Source organism: Mus caroli, unplaced genomic scaffold (assembly GCF_978045245.1).
Source record: "Mus caroli unplaced genomic scaffold, Mus_caroli_1 scaffold_5, whole genome shotgun sequence".
In the NCBI taxonomy this organism is placed as follows: Eukaryota; Metazoa; Chordata; class Mammalia; order Rodentia; family Muridae; genus Mus; species Mus caroli.
Genome location: NW_028227260.1, coordinates 27,232,501 through 27,258,379, shown reverse-complemented (window position 1 = coordinate 27,258,379; position 25,879 = coordinate 27,232,501). Strand labels below are relative to the sequence as shown.

General features: G+C 38.2%; 1 protein-coding gene across 1 annotated transcript in view; it reads right to left on the bottom strand.

Annotated features, from left to right (window-relative positions):
• Positions 1-24,723, bottom strand: part of Ammecr1 (AMMECR nuclear protein 1) — a 107,890-nt gene extending 83,167 nt beyond the window's left edge. The window contains exon 1 of the mRNA XM_021153402.3: positions 24,210-24,723. Within this exon, the coding sequence (XP_021009061.1) occupies positions 24,210-24,709 (500 nt within the window). The 5' untranslated portion in view covers positions 24,710-24,723. The remainder of the gene's footprint in view (positions 1-24,209) is intronic.
• Positions 24,724-25,879: the final 1,156 nt, after the last annotated feature.

Genomic DNA, 25,879 nt, shown 5'->3' with positions numbered 1-25,879 from the left:
AGCATTCTTATAATTATACTGGAAGTAATACTGTAATTTACTAAGTATAGCCAAGAATTTATAGAATCATGATTCAGAGTTGCACACAATCTGATTTTAGTACTAATGTTGAAAAATAAACCTACTGAAATGAACCCAATTAGCTGTATTTCTTAGAAAACAGGTAAAAGCCTGTTATAATTAACAGCAAGTTAACAGAGCTTCACTAAACTGCATAGTCTCACACTGAACCCACAATCCTTTTTTGCTTTGGTTCCAAGAAAACTGTTTACAGCAAATAATCAAGAAAAACAAATTTTTTTCCGATTTAAGTAATAATCCTCCTTTATTAAACTATTTATGTGCTAGTAGCAAAGCACACTGGATAATTCACTGTGAACATTATAGACAAAGAGCAAGTTCTGTCTCAACAGTCTCTTTGAAGTGACCTCTACTACTATCTCAAATGTTACACATTATGGGTCTCAAGCATTTCACTCCCTCAGTTTAGAATCATGCCACTTTTACAACTATGGCTACCTATTTTCAGTTGTCACTTGTATAAGATGTCTTGATCATGCTGAATGGGCAATCTACTAATTTTATTTACTAATAAAAAGTGTATGCAGACATATTTAACAAAACAGTAGTTTCCTTTGTCTTTTAATTATAGCAGTCATATACATACATATATTTACATATATGTATATATCACATGTGATTCCAGTAAGATAAGTTTTAATGAAATATTTAAAATAAAGTCATAAAGTATTTCTAGAGCTCAACAGTAATGATAAACTCGGTCTTAAAAAATGCATTTTTCCCTCCTAATCAATGACAAATTAAGAGCTGGTAAAATTGGGAGCTTTGTGGCATAAAATGTATGGGCTATCTCAGAACTACACTTACTTATTAGCAAAAGCATACAATGTACATAATAGACTTTAGGCTTGTTACAAATAGAGTTTAATATGCTTTCTTTGACCTATAAAAATCTAAAAGTCTTTCATATACATCAAGTTCTTAAGACACTCTGGTGAAAAATTATTCTTCTTCCAATACTATAATATTCAGTGGATCCAAAATGCAACCATCTGCTTCCTCACAAGGAGTGCTCTTACTCTGGATTTTTTTTCCTAACGGTATAATCCTTCATGCTTTTAGACTGTAGTTCCCCATTATTAGCTGGTTGATTTTATAGCATATTCTTTTGCTCTCTTGTAAGAGTGGTATGTGTGGGTATTTTAATTCAGATAATTTGATTTCAAATTTCAAGATACTTTCTTGAAGTATTGAGAAGCAGATTTAAAATTCACTGCTCATGACTTACTTTAAAAATGTCAACAAAAATTCTTTCAGCACTTTTATTTGAAAATAATATTCTCCAAGGGAAGGAAACCAAAGATGAAGACATAAGGTCTCTGGTATCCAAGAAGCTCACAATCCATTGTAATCAATACATATATACACAACAGAAAACATCCAACACCTGAAGTAGCAGTGAGGAAAACAGTTGTGCTCAGTCTGAAATGGACAGCTTCATTCAAACTAGAACACTAATATGCTAAAGAATTTCAAAGTACATTCCACTATTAGACATAGGCTCCTACATAGATCCACAGAGGTATGCATGTAGAGTTGCTAAACACTATTGGTCTTGTAACATAACACTCTGTCTTCCAATATATGTGCTTATAGGGCTACATAAACTAAGAGGGCATTTTTTCCTAATTGACACAGATAACATTCTAGCAGTGTATACATAGATGTATCCTGTTTCTTGCCCTTTCTTGTGCCAGCATCACCACAGTCTAAATGCCCTTCAATAGAGAGCTGGTTAAATTAACTATGTTATATCATATAGATGGATACTTTGAAGGCATTAAGATAAAAGACACAGTACAATAGTTAAATTAAATTCCAAAAAATTAACATCTTGGTATTGATAATACATTATATTTATGTAAGATTTACACCAGAAGTGAAGCTGTAATGAGTGCATAGGATCTATCTATAATTTTTACAGTATCTTATGAGTCTATAATTATTCCAAAATAAAAGTAAAAGTAAACAGAGACAAACTGGATATTAGTAAATATACAGACGGCAGAAGTATGTCCCAAGACATAGTCATTACTGGCTGAGGTGAGAGGAAGGGAGGAAGGAGAATGGTCCAGTCAACTTTGGAAGAGTTTGGCTGTTATTCGTATTGTGGGATCCAGTAATTATTCTTCTTGGTATTTATAAGAATGACTTGAAATTTTATGTCTACATAAAAACCCACACACTGATGTCTAAAAGTGGTTTTATGCCTAATTGCCAAAACCTGGAAACGGCTAAGATGTCTTTCAATAGACAAATGGATAAAAACAGTATGTTACATCAGATAATAAACTAACATTCAGCGCTTAATAAAAAAAAAAAAAACGAGCTATCAAGCCACAGAAAGACATAATGAGAATTAAATACAAATTAGCAAGTGAAAGAAGCCAATCTGAAAGACTATGTAGTGTATGATTCCAACTATGTGTCATTTTGGGAAAAGAACAAAATACTGAAACATTTAAAAAAAAATTAATGGTTTCCAGAGGTGGAGGGATAGGTAAAGCACAGAAGTTTTAAGAATAGTAAACTTGTTGCGGGAAAACTATTCTACATGAGCCTATGATGGAAGATGTTTATATATGTTCAATTCTGTAAAATGTATACCACAAGAGAGAGCCCCTTGGTAAGTGAATTTGAAAAGATGATTTACCAATGTATAGTCTTCAGTTTTTAAAAATGTACTCTTGATAATGGACTATATATACTGAAACAGTGAATAGGATTATGTGGTGTCTCTCAACATGTCTCCCCCTCCTCTCTTTTTGCTGTGAAATAAAACTGCTCCCAAAATAAAGTAACCCTCAAATCAATCCTTAACTGCTGAAGAGAATGTGTAGAAAAATTACACATAGAATATGCTACTTTTGTGTAAAACAAAACAAAACAAAAAAAGTATGTACTATAAATACCAGTCTACACACAGAAACTCTCTGTAAAACCACGAGCAATTGGCAGCAGTGATCCTTACCTCTGGAGAAGCGAGGTATATGAGAGATGGGGTGGGGTTACACTGCATTTCCTTCATATAATATTGGAATGTACTATGTTTATAACATGAGCATATACTATTTGCCCTTTCCATGGGCCCATTATTTCCTGTTACAAACTTTTAAGGTGTCCCTCCATCTGGCATATTGCCTTTCACCCAACTGAGAACATCTGGAGATCATGGGATAGGATTTAGGGATAGGTTTTTCCATTGATCCAACATTCGGAGCTACACTATGAGCTATTCAAGTGTAACGTACTATTGTATGAGCTATTCCTGCCACAATGACTGTCACAGTAACAGACACCTTCAACCTATTAGCCTGACCTTTCCAACTGACCTACTCTTAGAACCCTAGGCCCAGAAAAATTCCTTACCAATGGTTCTGTGCCTGAGATGACACTGTTAAAAACTTAAGTTCTCACAAGCATAAGTCATTCTCTAATCAACAACTGTCTAACCTTAACTATCAATACTGAAAAGGATGTAAGCTTATATAGTGAAGTTAGATTTTCTTGTGGAAATGAGTTTCTTATACATTTGTTATGTTAATATTCTATGTCTGTGACCATGTGTCACCTTAGCCAAAATTCTCTAAGCTTTATTTAGATGTCTATAAGGCACTTAGTAGGTTTATGAGCTTATAAATTAGTTCTTTTTCTAGAGAGTAACCTTCTTAAGGGCAAGGAATCCTTTACAACTGTCACAGCATTCCTCTTGGAGACCAGTTCATTTAATTAACACTTCAAATTTTAAAAATTAAGTAACTATAAAAACAGAACTTAAACTAATTGGCTTAAAATAGAACACTGTTACTATTATGAAGGCAATGAAAAAGACTGTATACATGTATTATAGAAAGAAATTAGGCATTCCTAACTAACAAGGCTTTATCCCTTGAGGATGTTATTTTGACTTCGTGGGTGGGAGACTGGCATTTTGTGCATTAAAGAAAACTGTTTCCTTTCTCTTGCCATTCACCAGGCAGAGCTTGCTTCTAAGCTGAAACATTAAGACAAAATTGCTAAACTACTCTCTTTAAACTTGGTAAACAAATGCTAAATAAGGAGACTAGGATCCCTGGAGGCAGATGGAAGCTAGTAGTCCCTTCTGAGAGCTCAAGTTCAATAGCATCCTACCAGCAAGACATCTTGCTTTGTCTGCTCCAGTCCTGGATCCTGAAGGCCCCTTGTGTGGTGCTACTTATGACCAATTCAAGATAACAATCAAAATTATTCAGCTTTTATTCATTTTGTCTGTCACATTTTCCCCGTAAGTAAACAAAACAAACAAAAAAGCAAACAAACCAAAGGAGATTGTACTGTCTTCCCATAGGAACAAATCAACAAGACTGTTATATAAACTACAATATTACTTATGATCGAGAATTTATTATATTATGCCATTAATCACATTATATAAGTTTGTGTACATTCTAAGCAAGCAAAAATTAAATTCTCTTCAATAGAGCTTTATCAACTTCAAATTACAAGAACTCATAGTTCACTGTAATGTTCTCAGATTTTGTTTGTTGTGAATTTTTAAGTATTTTATTAAGGTTCATCCCGAAAAAAATTAAAATACCCTACCTAGGCAAAATATTTGTACCTAGTTATACTAAATGAAAGAAACTGTCAAATACAGCTTATTTTTGGAAATATCATTTATTTTTACTCTCAAAATTGAAAATCTGAGTATATGTCAAAGCATTGAGATCCTAATCCTAAATACCAACTTTTAAGTCTCATAATTAAGGGTTACCTTGGGAATAGTACTGTCTTAAATTCATCTACTTTAGAATACAAACAACAGCAGCAATGCACAAAAACTCTTCATGTCTATCTGTTCATTAAAACCTCCTTTATTCGCGCCATCCTGCCATTCAGGTCCCCCCACCACCACCAAGGCAGAGTCTCTATGTAGCCCGGGATGGCTTAGAACTCACTATGTAACCCAGACTGTTCTGGAAATATCATTCTCTTGCCTAAGCCTCCTAAACGGTGGGGTCACAGGTGTATACCACCATGCCTGACTTCAAATAACATATTTGTAAATGACAAACCCACTAAGGGTTTTATGATCATTGTTTTATGCAGCTGCTGTCTTTTAAATCAGAGAGAGCAGTTGTAATCAAAATACTTTTCTCTCTTAGTTTTACATTTAGAGTTAATTTTACTACTGCTCTTTCTTTGTGTGTATTTAAGTTTATATCTATAGATACTTATGTGGGGGCTACATTCCAATAAACTCATCATAAATTAAAAAATATCATAAGTCAAAAATATATTTAACAAAACTAGCCTCCGCAAACATCACATCTTAGCAACAGAGAACATTGTAGAGTCTCAGTTGTTTACCATCAGGACCACATGGCTCAGTGGGAGCTGGGACTATTACCATTTGGTATCTTGAGACAGCATAATACCTCATATCCTTAGCCTGGTAAGTGTTACAAATTCAGAACTCAAATTTTGCAATCTAGTGAGTAAATATCACTTTGATAAAAACAAAAAACAAAAGGCAAAACTTAAGTTGAACTACTGTAAACTGCGGAATACAATACATGGAGTTTCCTTTCATTTCAGTCTGAAGAATTCCTCCCAACTTTAATAATTTCTTAAAGGACAGACTGCAACAAATTCTTAATTTTTAGTTAGCTAAAAATGTCTTTAGTCTCTTATTCTTATAAAAGATATATTCTTATTCGATATAGAATTTCATGTTCAAATTTCATTTCTTTCATGGTTTTTTAGAACCACAAAATATTTTACTTACACTGTGTGTGTTTGTGTATGTGTGTGCACACACACTCATGCATATGTGCCATGGAGTATGAGTGGAGGCCAGAGGACAATTTGTGGAATTTGGTACTTCCCTTCCACCACATAAGTCCCAAGAATCAAACTCAGACCATCAGACTTTACATCATAAACCTTATAAGTCATCTTCCTGATGGCCCAAAAAGCTATTTTGACAACTGTTGTCAATAGTCACATTAATTTCCTTTCAATAGAAGGGTAAAAATTTTAATGTCTTTATTCCTGTAATCCCCTCCTTGAGCGTGAAAATCATACTGGTAATGGAGTCTTTTTAAAAATTAACTTCAGCTCTTAAAAATCCACAGAAAAATATGTAGGATCTCTGGTGATATCACCACCTAGACTGCTATTTTAAGGTACTCTATGAAAGTCTATAAATCAGCAGAGGAAAAGATATGATCGGCCTTGAAACCTGTTCCTTTTTTAACTTTGGTGACTACAAACAAATAATTGTGATTTTCACTGAAAGATACAGTAAAAATGTATTTGTTATTATCAATATTCTGCTTAGGTTTTAAAGATTCACATATGCCAATTTTATATAAAAGAAGATGAGAAAAAAATAACTGATGCTAGCCAGTCAGACTAATTATACAATACTGTTCAATGTCTAACACTGTAACTCAACAGATGAAAGGTTTCAAAAAAGAGGAATCAGTGCATTTCTTTGATGAAATGAAGAACACAGTAATTATGAGCTCTAAGTCTTGACTTTCATAAACAATCAAAAATCTTTAAAAATTCATTTCAATACAGAAGATACTCTTTTATCCACTACAACTACTCATCATGATATTGCCAAAACGTAAGTATGCTATGAAAGTTTGACAACAGTAACATTATCCTGATACTAGATTAGGAGAGGAGATATAAAATATAAAAGTGACTCTCTACTTAGTGAGCTTTCAGGGTATAATTAATAACAGCATAAATACAATAATGTCTGTATGCAGTTGTGTGCACATTCATATGTATAGAGAAGGAGAGATGGAGAAGGTGAGAGAGGAGGGCACAGTCAGAGGCAGGAAGGGAAAGGAAGAAATGATGGGGCAAGAAGAAAACAGACAAATATGTAATATTCTTTTGTCCCTATTAAAATAGTACCTAGAATTATATGTGAGACTAGTTTGGGGACTCATGTGGCAGTGTACAGATTTCTGCTGCAGGAATAAAACGTTGAAAATCAGTGGCAATTTGTAAATGATTGCAAGATCCAAGCCCTTTTCTGGGAAGCCAATTTAAAAGAACAGTTACTGAATATAAGAAATCACTCATAAAACCAGCAATAGCAGTCCCGTTGTTCATGATGTTGTCACATTTGCAGTGCTTGGTTGCTGAATTCCATTTTGTAAATATGAATTTTATTTAAAAAAACAGCATGGATATACAATGGACAATATATATTTCCACTGCTAAGAGTTGAAAATCTGTGGGACTAAAATATGCAATTGCAAAATTTTATGAGCAAAAACTTTTATGGATAGCCATTAAGGTCTTTCATTAAATAATTTTTCACTTAACAGGGAGAGTAATTTTAAGAATATAAATCTGATATGTTTTAAGGCTAATATGTGAGAATAACTTGCTTTGTGAGTCTGTCATATCATGTGACCAGGCCTGAATATTTTCTTTGCATCATAAATTATATAATAATTTAAGATGTGATGAAATTTTCTTTCTGAAGATGTTTTTCCCAAATACCTTGTGCTGGAGATTAACATAGAGTGGTTTAAGAGTTGTAAATTAGTGTTGTTTCTTCTCAGCCAAAAGATTAATTTTATACAGGTTAAAGTCTAATGCATTGAATACAGTTTCGACTCAGACCCACAAAATAAACAGGTCAGTCGTTAAACATTTTTGAGGGAGATTACATACAAAAATAATATTTTTGCTTTCAAAGACACCTTATAATCCCTTGGAGAAGGCTTAGTCAAATCACTTTTTGTACATTAAAATGAGAACAAAGACATCAGGACTTTTATGTAAACAAGGCTAGGTGGGTTTTAGGAGGTAAAGTGCTGGTCCCCAGAACCCATGTCTTTAAAAGAAGAAAACCAGAAATAGTGGTACATGCCTGTAAACCCAGCGATGGGAAGATGGAAGGCAGAAACAAGATCCTTGGAAGCTTGCTGGCCCAGTGAGCTTGGCAGAGCTGGCAGAAGTTCAAGTCAACAATAGACCTTTACCCAAAACAAAAGGTGAAATGCAACAGAGAAATGACACCCAAGACCCAAGACTGTCCACAGCCACATAGATACATGTACACACCCCCTCTACACACACGCGCGCGCGCATACACACACACACACACACACAGAGAGAGAGAGAGAGAGAGAGAGAGAGAGAGAGAGAGAGAGAGAGAGAGGAATTTCTACAAAAACAAAGATGTTCTCCAGACATTCAGTTAAAAATATGGTATAAGCCTGATGTAGCAGTACATGTCTTTAATCCCACTACTCAGGAGGCAGAGGCAGGTGGATTTCTGAGTTCAAGGTCAGACTGCTCTATATAGCAAATTCCAAGACAGCAAAGGCTACAGAAAAAGATCCTGCTGAAAATATATGGTATACAGTCATGGTATATAGTGATTACTTGTGTATACATTTATACTATAATGACAATCAAATGGACATAGCCATCACCATCCATGCTGTACATCAGATCCCTAAAACTTGATTCCGCTTATAACTAAGTTTATATACTTCAATCAAGATTCCTTTCATCCTGACCTCAGACCCTGCTAATCTACTCTACATCCATATATTTTACTATGAATTTGAATCAACAGAAAAAGGATGCAATGTGGTATATTTTTTGTGTCTAGTTTATTTCACATAGCATTATCTTTTCCAGGTTTGTCTATGCTGTTAAAGTGGCAGGATTTCCTTCTTTTATGGCTAGACAGCATTCCAAAGTATGTTTGTGACTATGTGTTTATGGCTAGACAGCATTCCAAAATATGTTTGTGACTATGTGTGTATCAATTTCCTTATCCATTTTATCAGTACACACTTTGGTCATTAGTGTCAATAATGTAACAACATGAACATACAGATTTATCTTCAACCAACTCCTTTTGTTCTCTGGAAGTGCTGTAACTGGATCATATGGAAGTTCTCTATATTTAAGAATGTCTATATACTACTTTTCCTGATTGTAAGAATTGACTTACATTAACTCCAAAAGTATGTAAGAGTTCCTTTGGTCGACATCCCTGCTAATGTTTTCTCTTTCTTATAATTGCCATCTTAGTAGGAATGAATAGTTATGATTTGCATTTCCTTGATTGTTAAGAGATATTGAGCATATTTCATTTACTTAGTGGCTGTGTATCTAATTAGGACATATGTCTATTCAGGCTGAAAAGAATTGGCTTTTCCCACAAAATGTAGGCTATCCCCAATGTGACAATAATATAAGGATAAAGTGGGTATACGGTAGAAATCAGCTTTCTACCACAGTGCCTTATTTTTTTTTTTTTCTTACAAAGGAGTAATACTGGTCCAGTCACCGGGCCAACATACCATGAATCTTTTAAAACTATTACATTTAAGTATCATGATGTAGACAACGGATGCAAAAGTATAAATGGTCGGATTTGATGAGAGGTGCTGTGAGTAGCAGTGGGTCAATCTTCTGTTAGGTGACAAATAGCTGGGATAACCAACTTAACTTTTGGCTCACAGTTTTAAAGACTTTAGTCAACAGTCATTTCTTTCTGTTGCTTTAGGCCTGGGGCAGCACTGTACTGTGATGATAAACAAAAGTTGAGTGAACCCCATGTCAACCAGAAGCAGAGAAAAGAAATAAAGGGACCATAGACCCAATATCTCTTTTTAAGGGCAAGTCCCAAATGACCTAACTTCCTTCTCTAAGGGTCTATGCCGTAAATGTCCCACCACATCTCCATATCACCAAGATTAGGGATAAACTGCCTTTGAGAAACTTGCCATGTCCTAACAATAACAGTAGCTCTTCGTAAATGGTAATTTTAATTTTCTTTGTCTTCTCATGCTTTATTTTTGTGAATTTATAATCTATCTTACACCTATTTATTTTAACATCAAATTTGTGTTCTAAATTTTTAGTCTAGAAAGCTCTATCTCCATTTATGTTTCTAGCATGTGTTATTTTCTACTAGGTATCTAGTATATGTATCAATATATTCAGGTTAATAATGATTGTGTCTTAAGGTTTTTATACTCCAGAGGAAATTGTAATCTAGAATCCAAACATAGAGTATAGGTACTTATGTTTAGAAAAATTCTTTATTGTTTTCTAATATGTCTATATTCAGGTAAACTTAGCATCTAAGAGTAGATTTCAGCGGTTTGGTAAACACAGTTAAAGTTTATGCATTACAGAACATTTCACTCATTCTTTGCTTTAAATACTGTCAAGAAAAAGATTCTGCAAACTTTTTAGAATTATATTATCATAAATTCAAAATTGATCCCATTAAATGGTGTATCTACACTTCTGTATATATTCAAATCCACTGTCTGAAACAATTTGACAGTGATTAAGTTTATAGTCCCAGCCGGGCAGTGGTGGCATACCCCTTTAATCGCAGCACTTGGGAGGCAGAGGCAGGTGGATTTCTGAGTTTGAGGCCAGCCTGGTCTACAGAGTGAGTTCCAGGACAGCCAGGGCTACACTGAGAAACCCTGTCTTGAAAAAAACGAAACAACAACAACAAAAAGTTTTAGAGTCCCTCCACACATTACTCCACTAGGTCCCACAAATGGAAGAAACAGTTAAGACCAGGAAATAACATTCCATATGATTTAAGAGGATATGCATTGCTAGAATTAAAGCCATAGAAACTATAAAATTCCAGTGCTCCCAGGCCTTTAGACAGTCAAGAAATTGGACACTCATTCTTGAAATTGGTGAAACAACAAAAAGGAATTATGCAGTGGAAGAGTAAAAGGTTCTCCCTAAATTTATATATTAAATTTAAGGGGAGACAGTCTAGGAGAGGAAAGTATTAAAATTAACATAGCAATTCTGATATATGAAAACAGTAGAGGCCATCCTGGGTTGATGAAACATTATTTAACCTAGCAGATGGCCACAACTCTTCATGGTTGTGAAAAGAAGCATGAAGATCAAGCAAAAACTGACATGCTATACTGAACTGCAATAAACATGAGTCAGGGTTTTAGGAGCTGCCTAGTCAACACTGGAATGGAGATACATGGGACCCAAGCCCAGATTTCCACTTTAATATAGAATTTACTTGTTTTACTGCGATAGCCAAAATGACTCTTTCTTAACTATTATCTCTACCTTATAGAGGCCACTGACAAATAAAAATGCACATTCATTGAAACCTGGGAAAATAAAGTTAGCTTGTAAACATGGACAATATATAGTATTACCTCCCACTCTCCTGGGCTGGGGATGTAGTTCAGTTTATAGAGTGTTTGCCTAGAATGCACCAAGTCCTGGATTTGATCTCCAGTGCCACATTAAACTGGTCATCGTGACATATGCCTGAAAACCAATAATTAGGAAGTATAGGCAGAAAAATCAGCAATTGAAAGTTATCCTCCACTCCAGCTAGAAGACAGTCTAAATCATGCGTCTATCTCAAAACACCTCAAAGGGAAGAAAGCTCTCCTTTAACAGTGGTCAATTTGTGTCTTAAATTTATGTCTTACTATAACTAAAGATAAACCATCAGGTAATAGATGGAAAGATTTGCTTTTTTTCTAAGAGTAAGCAGAATTCACTAGGAAATAAAGGGCTGTTCTATGGTAATTTAGGAAAGGATTCTAAAATTTTGTTCCAAAATAGTAGTATAGAGCTTTAATAAAGTTTGCTTATTATGGTTTCTGTCAAAATTGAAACATCTTAAACAGGGTATGTTAAGAACTACAATGAGAACATTCATTAGACTAATAGATGTTTAGACCAATTTTAAAAATATTTTCAATAATTAATATACAATCCTCCTATAATCGATATAATTCTCAGTAGCTTCATTATATTAAATAAGTTTTGAATATCAAAGCAAACTATTAATTGTGGGAGAAAAAAGTGGTTTGAACTGTTTAGTTCTATAATAACTGGGGTGGTTTGTTTTTTAAATTACATACTCTTTACAGCAAGTCAGTTTTTTCAACTTTACATTTAAGACCTGGGTGTCTAAAAGAAAAAGATACAAGACACAGAAAGCACTCAGAGTATGACATAACCATGTTCTAAGAGACATATGCTGAATATGTATTGATGAATGAAAGCACTTTGTCACTTTGTCTACGCAGCAGACTCCTGCTTGTGTTGTTTCTGTCTCTTGTCCAGGCTTCATGACATTCATGCATTAAAAGAGCTGCTGAAGCATAATGAACTGAACAAAAGGAAGCTTTAGCAAGAAAGAGGGAATTCACAGGACCATTACTAGCTTTAAGTTGTCAATTGGTAGAGCATCATTTCCCAGTGCCTGAATTTCAACTATCAGCTAACTGGTCCGTTTCTTGCTAGGTTCTCCATAAGTTCAATCTACCTTTGATTGGTATCCAATGACCACTGTCTAATGCTCATTCTGACCTGTTTGTTTGTTTCCCCACCTAGACTGTTCTTCCTGTCTATGAAATTCTACCCAGATTGGATTCCACTTTGTCTGTAAAGCCCTTCTATATCCTAGCCCACATAGATCAGTGCAAATTCCTATGAAACTGATTGTCTTTTACTATCTATTCAGCCACTAAAGGATATGCAAACTTGATTATGCATTTTATGAACCTCAACTCCTCAATATGACTACAAGTTTTTTAAGGACAAGAATGCCTTTTTATAGACCTCTCACATCCACTCGGAAACCACACTAGCACAGTTTTCTGCCCACAACAAGCATACTGTTTGCGCTGAATGCAGTATTACAACTCAGTGTAACATAAAGCATATTCTACCGTAATCTAACACTGCTCAATACATCTTAAGGTTTGAAGAATATTCATTTTTAAAGGTCTATTTTAAAATGATATTCATGATGGAAATTTTATTTTCTTATTTAGAACTGAAAAACTATCATTAAGTGGGAGGGGAAAATGCTTCCAAATTCAAACTGATGCTTTCTAATTCAATAGTAGTATTTTTAAATCTCTGTATACCCCCCCCCCCACTAATGGTAAAGAATCTCACACTGACTGGGTAGCAACAACAGGGGGAAAAAATCAAATTTTCAAGATCTATGGCTTGACTGTAGCTATTATTTCACAGGTGCTGCTTCCACCTTTAAGTGACATTTTTTCATTACAAACAAGTGTGTACAGTATAAAAAGCAATCTCATGAAGTGCCTTAACTTAAAGTGGCTTACAATACACATATGGACTTAAAGGCCCTACTTATAATTCCCATTATGCAATTTATTTTCCAATTTTCCATCTCTCTAGAAAGCACATTCTCCCAGACAGATTTCTGAGAAACTGTCAAAAATAATTTTCTCCTTTAATGCCTTAGTCCTTGTACCTTTGAAAGTAGGTGAACAAAGGCGAAGCTTCTACCTGTCAAAGGCATTTCTGTGAATTATTATTAGCAGATTCATCATAAAACCCTAACGGACAGAGAGGAGAAAAATAAGCTAAAAGAAATCTAGAAAGTTGACTTCTTCTCAAATACAAGCATTCAGAATCAAGCAAAGCAATAACTGATAACTATGAAGCCAATTTGGAAATTCTAGCAATTTAAAATATTTCAAACATAGATTTACAGTTATGATTATTTGTAACCTGGTTTAGTCATAATTATCAGCAAGTTTAGAAAAATATATCAAGCCCTAAATTGAACTATATTGTAAACTGCTCTGCACTCTCTGCTATATGTTGGTAAGCTTCATTTTTAAAGTATTCCCAAAATTCCTATGAAAAAGATGAGTTGCTTTAGGTGGAGCCACTATCCTGTATTATTAGAAAATAAGTACTCTTTAATATTTGCTAAGAGGAAAGATCAATCTTGTTATGATTTTACTACAATAAAAAAATTAAGGTAGCCAGGCATGGCAGTTCATGTTCATGTCCATCATTTTATATTGAGAGCCTGAGGTAGGAGGACCACCACCAATCTGAAGCTGAGCCTGGCCTACAGAGTAAGTTCCAGGTCAGCTTAGGCTAGAGTAAGACTCGGGGTCCAAAAGAAAACAAAAACTAGTCCAGATGGACAGCCCAGCAAGTATAGGGACTGGTGCTTGGACACCCTCCCCCAAACCATGTAGATGTCTGTGGTGGCCCACCTGTAATTTCCAGCTCTTTGGAAAGCAGAGGTAGAGGATCCTTGGAGCAAGCTGGCCAGCTAAACTAGCCATAATTAGGGAACTACAGGTTCAATGGAGAGTTTTTGCCTCAATGAATAAGGTGGAGAACCAAGAAAAGTCTACTAACAGCACTGAGACACTCATACATATATACACATACAGAGAGAGAGAGAGAGACAGAGACAGACAGACAGAGACAGAGACAGAAAGACATGTACATATATACAAGTTTAAAATGAATAATTTTTAAAAACCAGAAACAGGTAACTCCTTGCCACAGTAGGAAGAGTCTCATATATGTAAAATACAGAAAAATCAGAAGCATGTATATGGCTGAAGCTGTGGGAATATTATGTACAAATTAGGTTGTTAAGGGTCACAGGAGACAAAAGGTGTATAAGATAGAAGGATGAGTCTTCATACAACTATGTTATGCAACGTGCAAACAGAAATTATAGTACAGGGGTAAGGATGCTCTGCATTCAATACTAAGTACTATGAAAAGGAGGGAGGGATAAAAATTATAGTTGTGTCTGTCCTTTAATATTACATGTCCCATAATCTGTTATAAATAGCAAGTGGGAGGGAGGGAGGGAGAGAGAGAGAGAGAGAGAGAGAGAGAGAGAGAGAGAGAGAGAGAGAGAGAGAGAGGCAGAAAAATAAGGTATAGCTGAATATTCAAGAATCTATAACTATATTCACAGCAGTATAAGAAAAATAAGGGTAATAATCAGAGGCATTTATAACCATGGTAAAGTTATTTGTCTTACAGCTTTCAAATATTTGCAAAGGCCTCATTGTGACGAAACCATGTGTTAATGGTTTTCAATGCAGTCTGCTGAAATTACTCAGAGGCCCTACTACAGTTGGCACTCATATCTGTTTCTGATTAAAATAATTATTTTTTAACAGGAGTGCCGCGCCCACTGGTGCTGAAGGAGAACTATCTCAGTGCATATGCTATAAACCATGCTTCCTGGAGCTCGCCTCTCTGGACCATGTGCTCAGACTCAGAGCTGAGTCAAAAGAGTTCAGTCCTAAATCCTGGCCATGTCACTCCCAAGTCATTTTCACACTCCTTGATTCTCATGAGCCCTCTATTCCTGCCTCTAGCTCTAGGTGACTTTCTACAGATGAGAAAGCAAGCAAGCTGGGGGAGTTTGTGGAGTAAAATAGACCACAAACCAAACATTGCCTCGTTAATGTCAGAAGGAGAGGGCTCTCACTCCCATTTGTTCCTGAGAGGGGGTTTTGAACTGAGGCATGCAGGGCTGCAGAAGTAGATGGTTAACTACTGACTGCCCCAGACCCTACTGCTAACTTCAACAAACATTGTTTTGTTTTGTTTTTGTAATGTGGGAACTCTTAAAATGTGTTGAAAGCACTACTGTAACAAAGAAAAAGGTCAAATGACGTCACAAAATTCATCTTTAGTGAATAAATCTATACCATTCTCTACTTACCAACATGAAAAAAAGATGTATGAGCACTCATCGTATATAAATACTTACCTCCTAACTATGCAAATTCAGCACACAAGTGGTATGGCCTTACTATATGGATCTATGTATCGAGGTCCAGCTTTACCATTTATGAAGGTTAATTTGTATCCAAAGCATCTATAATTAACTTTGTAGTTATTAGGCTACTATAAGCAAAAATGATGTTACAGAGAAGAAACACACTAATGTGACAATCACATGAACATATGAGGCAAACACAATCCTGTGGAAACCTTAAGCCAACAGTACCAAAGGTTTGTTTTTGTCTCAGCTTCCATTCTGTAAGAATGACACAAAGATCCACTAACACCTAAAGTAAAACAGTTTCTGTTGTTACCTAACCTCGCAATATCCAAACCCCGATGGAGGGCAAATATGGTTCTAGAATTGTACAGCATATGCCTACAGACCTCATTGAAATATATGGAATGGCAAGGCAAACTAGAGAGGTTGAAGTCAGTCTTGCCAGTTTCCATTACTAGAGAGCTTGTCAGCATCTTCTGGCAGGATATTGCCTAACAGACTCAACTTTGCTTTGCCAGCATTGCATGTGGCTTTGGGTCACACTGTAGATTATCTGAAAAATGAAATGGACAAGGGGAAGGCAAGAATCACCAAGATTATCACAGACCTTATTCTTTAACTAATTAGTAGGCCTGGCCTGGAGCAGGACATTTACAATGTCCCATAGCAAAGATCATAAAGCAATATGGCTAATCCTGTCAATTGATAACATCCTTCCTCCCCTGTTGAGCAAAGCTGCAAAAGATTGTCCTTGTTTCAATCTATTTTCCGTTCTAAGCTTGAGGACACACGACCTAGCATCTAGTACCAACACTCCTAGTCCCTCATTTTTTTCCCTTTAATTGAGGTTCTGAAACAATTAGCTTCCTTTGGTAATCCTCCATGAGACAAGTTTGCTGAAGGCTGTATTATGATACAGAACTAAGGAAAGTTAAGAAATCACTGACTGCTTCACCAATTGGCCAGCTTGAAGACTGACTGTAAAAACATACATTAGGGAAATGCAACTTTCTGCCAGTTAGTTTTTACTAGCAGTTCAAAGCTGAAAACTCTCATTGATCTCTGCCCATCTGAGCAGTTCACGGTCACTGTGTGGCTCACGAAGCAGAAGTGATCCCCAGAGACTAACTAAAATATCACAAAAGCTGTGGCTGCTCTGTGCTTCTGATAATTTAAAGAGAAATGGCTCAAGGGTGTTTGCCATGAAAGTCTGGTGAGCAGAGTTCAATCCCCTGAGCCCTTGTAAAGGTCGAGAAGGAGAAGCAACTCCACCAAAAAAAAAAAAAAAAAAAAATGCAGGGTGGGTGGATGGGAGTGGGGGAGTGTAAAAAAATAAATTAATTTTTAAAAATCCTTAAAAAAATGCTAACTGCTAACATATCGAACGATACATACCAAGAAACATGATGTCACCTGTTGGACCATTTGTTTCTTTCTGTTTTCTCTGGTGCATCCTGCCATGGACTTCAGTCTTATAAGTTCTGACTCATGTTCAAATCCTCTCTTCTTTGAATTCCCCTATCCCAGCAACTGGAATGCTGAAGTGTGCGCTGTTCCTCAGTTTTGCTTTGTTTACTCACGTGCAACCACCTCACTTAAGAACCCCTTCCAAAAACTATCTCGTCTTTACACTTGATCCTAATTCTATAAACCAGTCTTCTTTCTCCTAAGGAAGATGTACTCATGAGCAGATTACACAGCCATTCCAATACAGTGGCTTAACAATCTTTTCTGCGCATCAGAATAGCTAGGCAATGATGGAAGCCAAAAAGCAGGTGAGCTGCAATCTTCTCACTCCTACACAAAACCTGGCCCTCCAGGAAGAAATGCCTGAAAACGCTGATCCCTTCTTCCAGCTCTTCATTTCGCAACACTCTCATAATCACAATCTCCACTCAGTGTCAACTTCCCCACTTTCCAACGCCACTCTCCGACTACCACGCCATCTTAGCCACTCTCTCCTATCTGAAGACTCATCTTCCAATTCCTCTTACACTGCAGAAGCCTCTCTTACGTTCCTGATCTCTAATTCAAGAAATGATCATCTAATTCAAAAACCTCTCATCCACACTCCCCTGGGAACTCCCAGCACAAAGTAGAATTTCTTTGAAGTTTTTATGAATTAAAGAGACCACAGCAAAGCAGAATGCTGAGAGAGCAAGCTGGTGACTGAAGACAGCTGCTGGGAATTCCCGTGCACTGTGGAAAGGGTGTGGCAGTAACAGCAACCGGTTTGAGAACCACCTAGAGTACAATCTCTGTTGGCCATGAAAGCTCTTCAACACCTGTGCTTTTCCCATTAAAAAAAAAAAAAGAGAGAGAGACTTAAGTCATCCCCTCCCACATATCTTTTCCTGGTCCCTCTTTTATGCCATGCCTTTTTATTTTTACCTGTATCTTATTAACTGAGCAGGCCGGCATTGTGTTGAAATAATTCTAGGCAACTTCCTTATTTCTATCATTGCTTGAAGAAGATAGGAAACTTTAAGGGGATAGGACCATTTTTCTCCATATGCTTAAAACACACACAGACACATACACACACACACACACACACACACACACACACAGAGAGAGAGAGAGAGAGAGAGAGAGAGAGAGAGAGAGAGAGAGAGAGAGAGAGAGAGAGAGATTGTGGTGACACATAATTTCCAGTCAGATATTCAACACTAACATATTTTTAAGGTTGAGCAAGTTTTAAAGTGTGATATATTAAGAAATGTAGAAAATACACCCACACTTGATACAAAAAATGCCACTTATAGTTGGACCAAATATAATTTTCCTCCACCCAACCAACAATATACTATTACACCATACATCTTGCTTTGGATTTTTTTTTCTTTATACTACATAAGCTTGTGGTTCGTTTTTGCTCTTAGCAACAATAACTACAGAAGCTCAACTCTAAATAAGTTTACTGTTGGGAATCTAGTCTTCCCACCTACACAACCACTGCCTTCCCACAGTCTCCAGTGTCTTGTGAGCAACCGCCCAATTACTGAATGTGGAAGGACAGCTTACACATTGAAGGTCCATTCTTGGCAGCCACTGGTTTTTACTGCTAGTCCTCACTTAGCTTAATTGATTCAGAACAGTATAAAAAGAGACATTATTACACAAGTTTGAAAAAGAGACTACTTACAAAATGTAAAAGCTCTGGGCATTGTGCTGCTCTAAAACAGGCAAGCATGTGTGACATGGAAAGCACAGAATAATGCCTATTGAAATCCAGGAAACCTGGGAACTCTGACTAATCTCATTACACAAGTTTAGTGTTCCATACATATACATTCTCAAAAAGCGAATTTATCCATAGAAAGGGGAAACACAACTGACTTAAAAATACAATCCATTGTGGCCAAAAAGGTTTTGTGTCTATGACACAGCTTCAGTTTCAGAAAGTGTAGTTTTTAAAAGAGAAAAACATACTTAGAAAAGCAGCTCATACATGTGTTGGCAAAGTAACTTTTACATTTTTGTTTATGATCTTTCTTCCCATAGAACTTAAAGAACCCAGCAGAGGCTCCTCCTAGCCTGCTACACTAACTGGAATCTAAACTCAAGCACAATTTATAAGCAAGGAAAATTTATGGGTTAGATTATCAGTCCTCTCAGCCATATGGGGAAGACTGGAAAATAAAGAGCTCTACTTTTTACATTAAATACACTCAACTGTATATACACCTAGATGTACAGATTAAAAATAATTTTGTAATTCATGTTTTTACACGTCTGTGCCAGTCACTGATGATTTTGTGGCACAAGTAATAACAGAACATGTCTGTCTTTTCTCTATCAGTAAGAAGAGACACTAAGTTCTCCAATGTAAATCAACATTGGTGCTAAGAACCATATTATACCTTCAAAAGTCTCAGTAAGTATCAGGAAAAAAATGTTTTTCTTTTATAAAAAAAAAAAAAAAACTATACCATATGGTCAGAGAAAGGAAGTTAGTCCCATTATGCTAGTATGGATAAGAAAATCTGTCATGGTCCAGTTGTATCATCTGCAGTAGAGACATACTTTCTACTTATTTAAGTCCCTCTTCTTCCAAAAAAGACAACAGAAATGTAATTGTGTATGTTTACAATGCCAATTTACTATCACTTGACCTGAATTGCATTATCAAATCATCTTTTTGATCTTGATGATCCTCAATAAGCAGGGTTGCTACTACTCCGGTGGAGCATAATGCTTACATCTCTAAGGCAACCCTCCACCTCCCAAGCGTGTTGAAATGGTCATTTTATTCTCATAGTAAGGCAAGAGTTAATGCTCCATCCTCTGACTTGAGTGTTGTGAGATCTGCATGTCCAAGAGTGGGATTTAAAAAAAAAGGTTATGTTCCTTGCAACAGAAAATCACACTTACTAATATTTAAAAGCAAAACATCCATGTGTAAATGTCTACAAAAAAATCTAGTGTTACATTAACTTCCCAGATGGCACAATAATTTAAAAGGTTCATGAGATATAACCCATACCACAGCATTAAAAACCTAAGACTATATAATCTCAGTGCTTTAACTGGGACCCTTTTCATATTTCTTTACTAATGAGGGAAATTCTCTAAATAAGTTCCAGCAAACAGAAGTATACATAAGGGCTTTGAAAAAAATCTTATCAACTGTAAAAAAGTACTTTTCATGGAGACAAGAGGGGTCTTTACTTAACAGTAACTCATGCTAAGATAGTCTATTTATGCTGATTTTTAACTCCTGAAATATGCCCTTCACATGGTCACTTTCCTTGAAAAACCTAAAATCACATAACAAGTTTCCTAGAGAAACCCCTGCCCCACACCATCCCCAGAATCTGATTTCTGCTCTTGGTAGCATTCAATTCCCGTAGTGATGTTTGAGAGTGATAAAGGACAGGAAAACAGAAAGAGACCCATGCCAGTCCAACCTGCCACAAACAGTCACTCACGCACCCATGCAGGCCCTCATTTCTCCCTAACCACAGTTACTCAGTGTGTGACCCTGGGAACTGTAGCATCAGCATCACCAGGGAGCTTGTTAGAAATGCAAATGTACAGCTTCACCCCAGAGCAACTGGATCAAACTCTGGGAAAGTGCCCAGCAACTTGCAATTTTAACAAGCACAACAGAAAACTACAATGTATGCTAAAGTCAGAGAACAAGTCCACCATAAACTTTAATGTGGATGAGAATCACCTAGGGAGCTTGTTAAAATGCAGATTCTAATTCAGGGGGGTTGAGGTGGGGCTTGGGAACCTACATTTCTAATAAGTTCCCAGGTGATGTCTTTTATGGACCACATTGCAAGTATTTCCCAACCTGATTGTCTGCCAAAATTACCCAAGATGCTCATAAAATATGGAGTCTGTGGCACTACCCCGATCAAATTAATCCAAATCTCAAAATAAAAACCTAGAAAACAGTCAGCAGTTCTCCATGCTACACACTAAAATTACCTGGGGGGATTAAATAATTCTGATCCCCAGGTCCCATCCATGAGGGAGTAAATCAGAATCTTTGGTGAGAGTACAGGTATCCAATGATTCCAATGTGTAGCCATGATTGAGAAGGAATGTTCTGGAATCTAACTGGCTCCACACCTGCCGCAGGGGAACCTTTAGAGTAGCCAACAGGTTCTTCTAAAGTAGCTTTTAAGAGCTTCCTCACACAGAACTGCTTTGACTGTTAAATACGAAAATGTACCTAGCATTATGGTTTCCTTGCATCTTGAACCTTATTTCTGGAGGAAAAAAACAACTGTGCTCTCTGCAAGGGTTGGGCACTCAAAAGACGGGGGCAACCATGGAGTATTTGCATCTACGTGACCTTTCACAGACGACCTCTTCCCCAACCCTGAAACATATAAATAATTAAATTCTCTAATGACCTTTTACTGTGGCAGGGTTAACAGATGTAGCGGTGACTTCTAAATCTCTAAAAGTCAGATCGCACCAGTTACAAGCATTTGACAGAAAGGTCCTAGGGAGGAGATGACAATACTACTCTATGCTTTTACATATGATAATTTGATATTGTCAGAAGCACATCTTCTGCTAGACAAGAAAAAAAAAAAAGACTTTAAACATAATGCCCATGACATTATTCCTGTAAGCCAGTGGAGTAAAAAGAAAAACAATTTAAGCCTATACAGTGCCACAAGAATAAGCACACAATATCAAACTCATAAAAATGGAGAAACGTGTGGTGCTTTCCAAGGCACTGTGAAATATTGAGTTATTGCACTCCCATCATCAGGAAGATGTTCTTGAATTTGACATCGTACACTTTAAAAATCAGTTTAAATGGAAAGGAGAGACGTTCTTCATTCTCTGGTTGCTGAGGTTCAGTGCCTTCTATAAACTAGCTGGTCTGTAGAAATGGGACACACTGAAAGCCTCCTAACCCCTCATAACCACAATTCTTCCACCACCGTCTCAATGTATTCACAGTGGTCAGATGCATGTCTTAGCTGCTTAAGGACCTGAGAGACAGAAATTCAGCAACTCGGGTATCAAAAGGGAAACAACCTGAGTCCATGTGGAATGTGGCCACTGCTAAAAATAATAATAATAATAATAATAATAATGTTTTTAAAACATTCCCCTTATGAACTGGTCAAGCTCATTTTCCTCTTAACTACTGTGATAGTTATTCAGTTAACCCACACTCACTCTAAAAAGTGAGAAAATTGCACCTACTGAAAGTGTGTTTTCATATGCTTTAGAGCAATGGGGCATGAATGTTAAAAAGCCTCTGCAGAACTCATGTAACAGCTCAAGAACTGAACAGGAGTACATTTTGACAATCCCATGACTTTCCAGAGCCAGCCTAAAAGTCATCCCAGCCACCCAAGAGAAGGCCACTAGTAAGTGACTTGACCTAAGTATCTCACAGATTTCCTTTTAACATGAATTTTACCTCTTAATGAAAAATAAATAGGCCAATTAAAGGTGGAGATTTAGGATTTAAGCTCCTAGAATTCACATTAGGAACTTTCCAAAAGCCCCTCATTCACTCCACAGTGTCCACCTGGGCACCTTCTCGTCCATTCCTCATGAAACCTAAAGAAATGTCCGGAGCACAGCGGAGTCCGACAAAATTAAAGACATTTAAAGAATGAAAGCAAAGAAAACAAACAATACAAACGCACAATTTCCAGGACACTTTATTGCAATTTCCACTTTACATATTAATTTAATATTTTAGTAGCGTCAGACTACTATAATTATCCAGCAGTAGTAGTTCGTTCTTCTAATCTCACAAAATGAGAAGCAGCAAGTTAAAATGAACATCAATTCATGTCTTTACGCTGTGGGAAACAAGGAGCTCTTGGGCAGAAGGGATGGGGTTCATGGTTTTCAGTATGAGTGTGCTTCATTTTTTTTCTGTATTTTTCTTGTGGATGCCAGTAGTCATAATAAAAACAATCGTCCCTTTTCACATTCTGCCTTCCTTTGGACTTTACATTCTGTCTAGCATTTAACTCAGAAAGTCAGTTTACACTCAGTTTACACATTTTAAAAGAAAAACCATATGCCCCATCTCCCACACATCCAAATGGACAGAGATTAGAAGTAACCTGGCTTTTTAGCTTGTAACAGTGCTGTTTTAAACAATTTCAACCATATACTTGAAGGATAAAATAATGTAAAGTTACACAAGCCAAAGGAAATCGTAAAAATGCCTACACATGTACTGGGTTAACTATTCCTCAAATCATTGAGTTTAACATAGGTTGCTTAAATGTGAAATCTACACAAAAGCGAATGCACGCTTGGTACAAATTGACAGTGCCTCTTTGGGGACAACATTCTTTGAATGTGCTATACCAAGACACTGGAATGAAGAAGGAAGAGGGGGAAAAAAAGGTCTCACTATCAACTGTGAGGTGGTGCGCTAGCTTCACTAGAAATACATTTTAATGGGTACGTTCAGATAAAAATAGGTAGTAAGGCAAAAGGTGTTTTAAGAAACCTCTCCCCTCCCCGAGGAATAGGGAAACCCGGAGGAAAAGATGGGCAACCTCCCTGGAGATCGAGAGCTAAGTTCCATCACTAGCAGAATAGAAGTTAGATGACTTCTATTTTTCACCCTGCAATGGGATAGTAACTCTCCATGTGCTAGGTACGCGGGGCGGGAATGCTGGCGGGGCTTTCACGTGGGGCAATGGCGAGTAAAGTGAGGAGAGGTCGGTACCGACAGTGATCCAGATCGCCCCGGACGCTGGTGGGGTGGAGGGTGAGGGGTAGAAAGGATCGAAGGGAAGGGGCAAAACTCCTGGAAGTTAGCGCAAAGAGGAAGCGGGAGCAGTCTGGAAGCCAGGGGGGCCATGGCTGGCAAAGCAGCCCCCTGCTCTGAGGGAAGGGTGCTCCCCTCGTGGAGCAGAGGAGCGCCGAGTGCCCCCCACGGGTCGGGCGGCTCTGGGGACCCTAGAGGGAGGAGGGACAGAGGGGCACCCGCGAACAGGAGGCGGAGGACTTACACTTTGCCTCAACTCTGAGCCCCATCCCGAGCCCGGGGGAAGAGGGCGACGGGGAGCGCGGTACTCACTAGGGCTCGTTGGTGAAGCGGGGGGTCCGGGGCTGCTGGTATCCGTACAGGTGACAGTAGAGCACATCGAAGCAGAAGCAGCACATCTCCGCTGACACCACCATCTTCCGGGAGCCGGGGGATGAGGACAAGGAGGACGGCGAGGAGGCGGTGGCGGCGGCCGGAGTAGAAAGTAGGGTTCCCACTCCGCAGCTCAGAGGTGGAGACAGCGAGATGCCCCCGCCGCCGCCGCCGCTGCCGCTGCCGCCGCCGCCGCCGCCGCCGCCGCAGCCCTGAGGGGGAGAGAGGGGACAGCCACCGCCGCCGCCGCCGCCGCCGCCGCTCAGCCCGCCCAGTCCGTTGAGCCGCGTCCCGGCGCCTCCTAGTCCCAGCTCCCCGGCTCGGCACTGGCTCTCCCCGCTGCAGTGAGAGGAGGAGGAGGCGCCACCACCGCCACCCGAGCCGGAGGGGGGCGAACTGGACAGTTTCTGCTTCTTCACCCCACAGCAACCCGCCGCCATCTTGGAACAGTCTCCCCCACGCAGCGCTTCCGACCCATAAGTGAGGCGAGCTGGCGGCGGGGGCGAGCACGCTGCGGCCCCGGCCGCCGGGGGCGCGCCGGGGGCTCGCGGTCTGCGCGCACACGCGGCTCGGCGGCCCGGGCTGCCCAGCCCCGCCACGGCTCTCTCGGGCGTGCTCGCGCCCCCGCCTGCGGCGCGCGCCACGAGCTTTGGTGGCTTGGCGCCTACGGTGGGTCCCGCCCGACTCGCGCCTCCTGGGAGCCGGGCTCCTAGCCGAGGATGGAAGGCGGAAAAGCAAAGGGAAAGGCAAAAAAAAAAAAAAAAAAAAAAAGAGAGAGAGAGAGAGAGAGAGAGAACAAGACTTGGAGGAGTGGGAGGAAGAAGAGGAGGTGGGCGAACTCCAAGAAGAAGCAGGGGGACAGAAACTAGTGAAAGTGGGAAAGAAAGGAGAAAGTCTGAAATAAGCATCCAAGTTCCAAAGCGCACCTTGGTGATACCCCATTGCATGTAGTGTTAGTGACACTCGAGCCCAGTTAGGTGGAACCTGAGCCACCCGGCCTCAAATACACTGGTTCTGAACTGTTAAGAGTGTGAGCAAGCAGGTGCTCCTTGGAGCTCCACACCTGAGACAGCCACTGTAAAAGCCATCCGGGAAATGACCACACGACAGTATCTTTAATGCTAACCTAGCCAGATACCACAGTTTTTCTGAGATTTTGTTAAAAAATGCAAAACTTTAATCTTTCTAATTGACAAATATTAAAGTCCAATTCAATGTGTATATCTTGTATATCCCTCCATCTTCTCCTCATAGTCCAGAGAGACCATTAAAAAGCAAGAATAAATATATAAATACGTGCCTCACAAACACCCCACAGAATCAAAGATGTTCCTTGTGTTTTCAGACTTACAGCCATGGGCTTTTCAGGTTTGGAACTCGAAAACAAAGAGATTCGAAAACAAAGAGATTCGAAATATAAGTGTAATGTCCAGACCTTGGAGATTAATATAGAAGTCAGATAGTGTCACTTTAGTTGCAAGTTAGAAGATTTTGTTCAGATGTATAATGAGATAATTCTTAATTCTCAGTTTTAAGAAATTGTCTCAAAACTCTTTGAATGAATGGGGAGGTGTATGATTGAGTCAGTCCTGTTTTGGGCACTTAAGAAG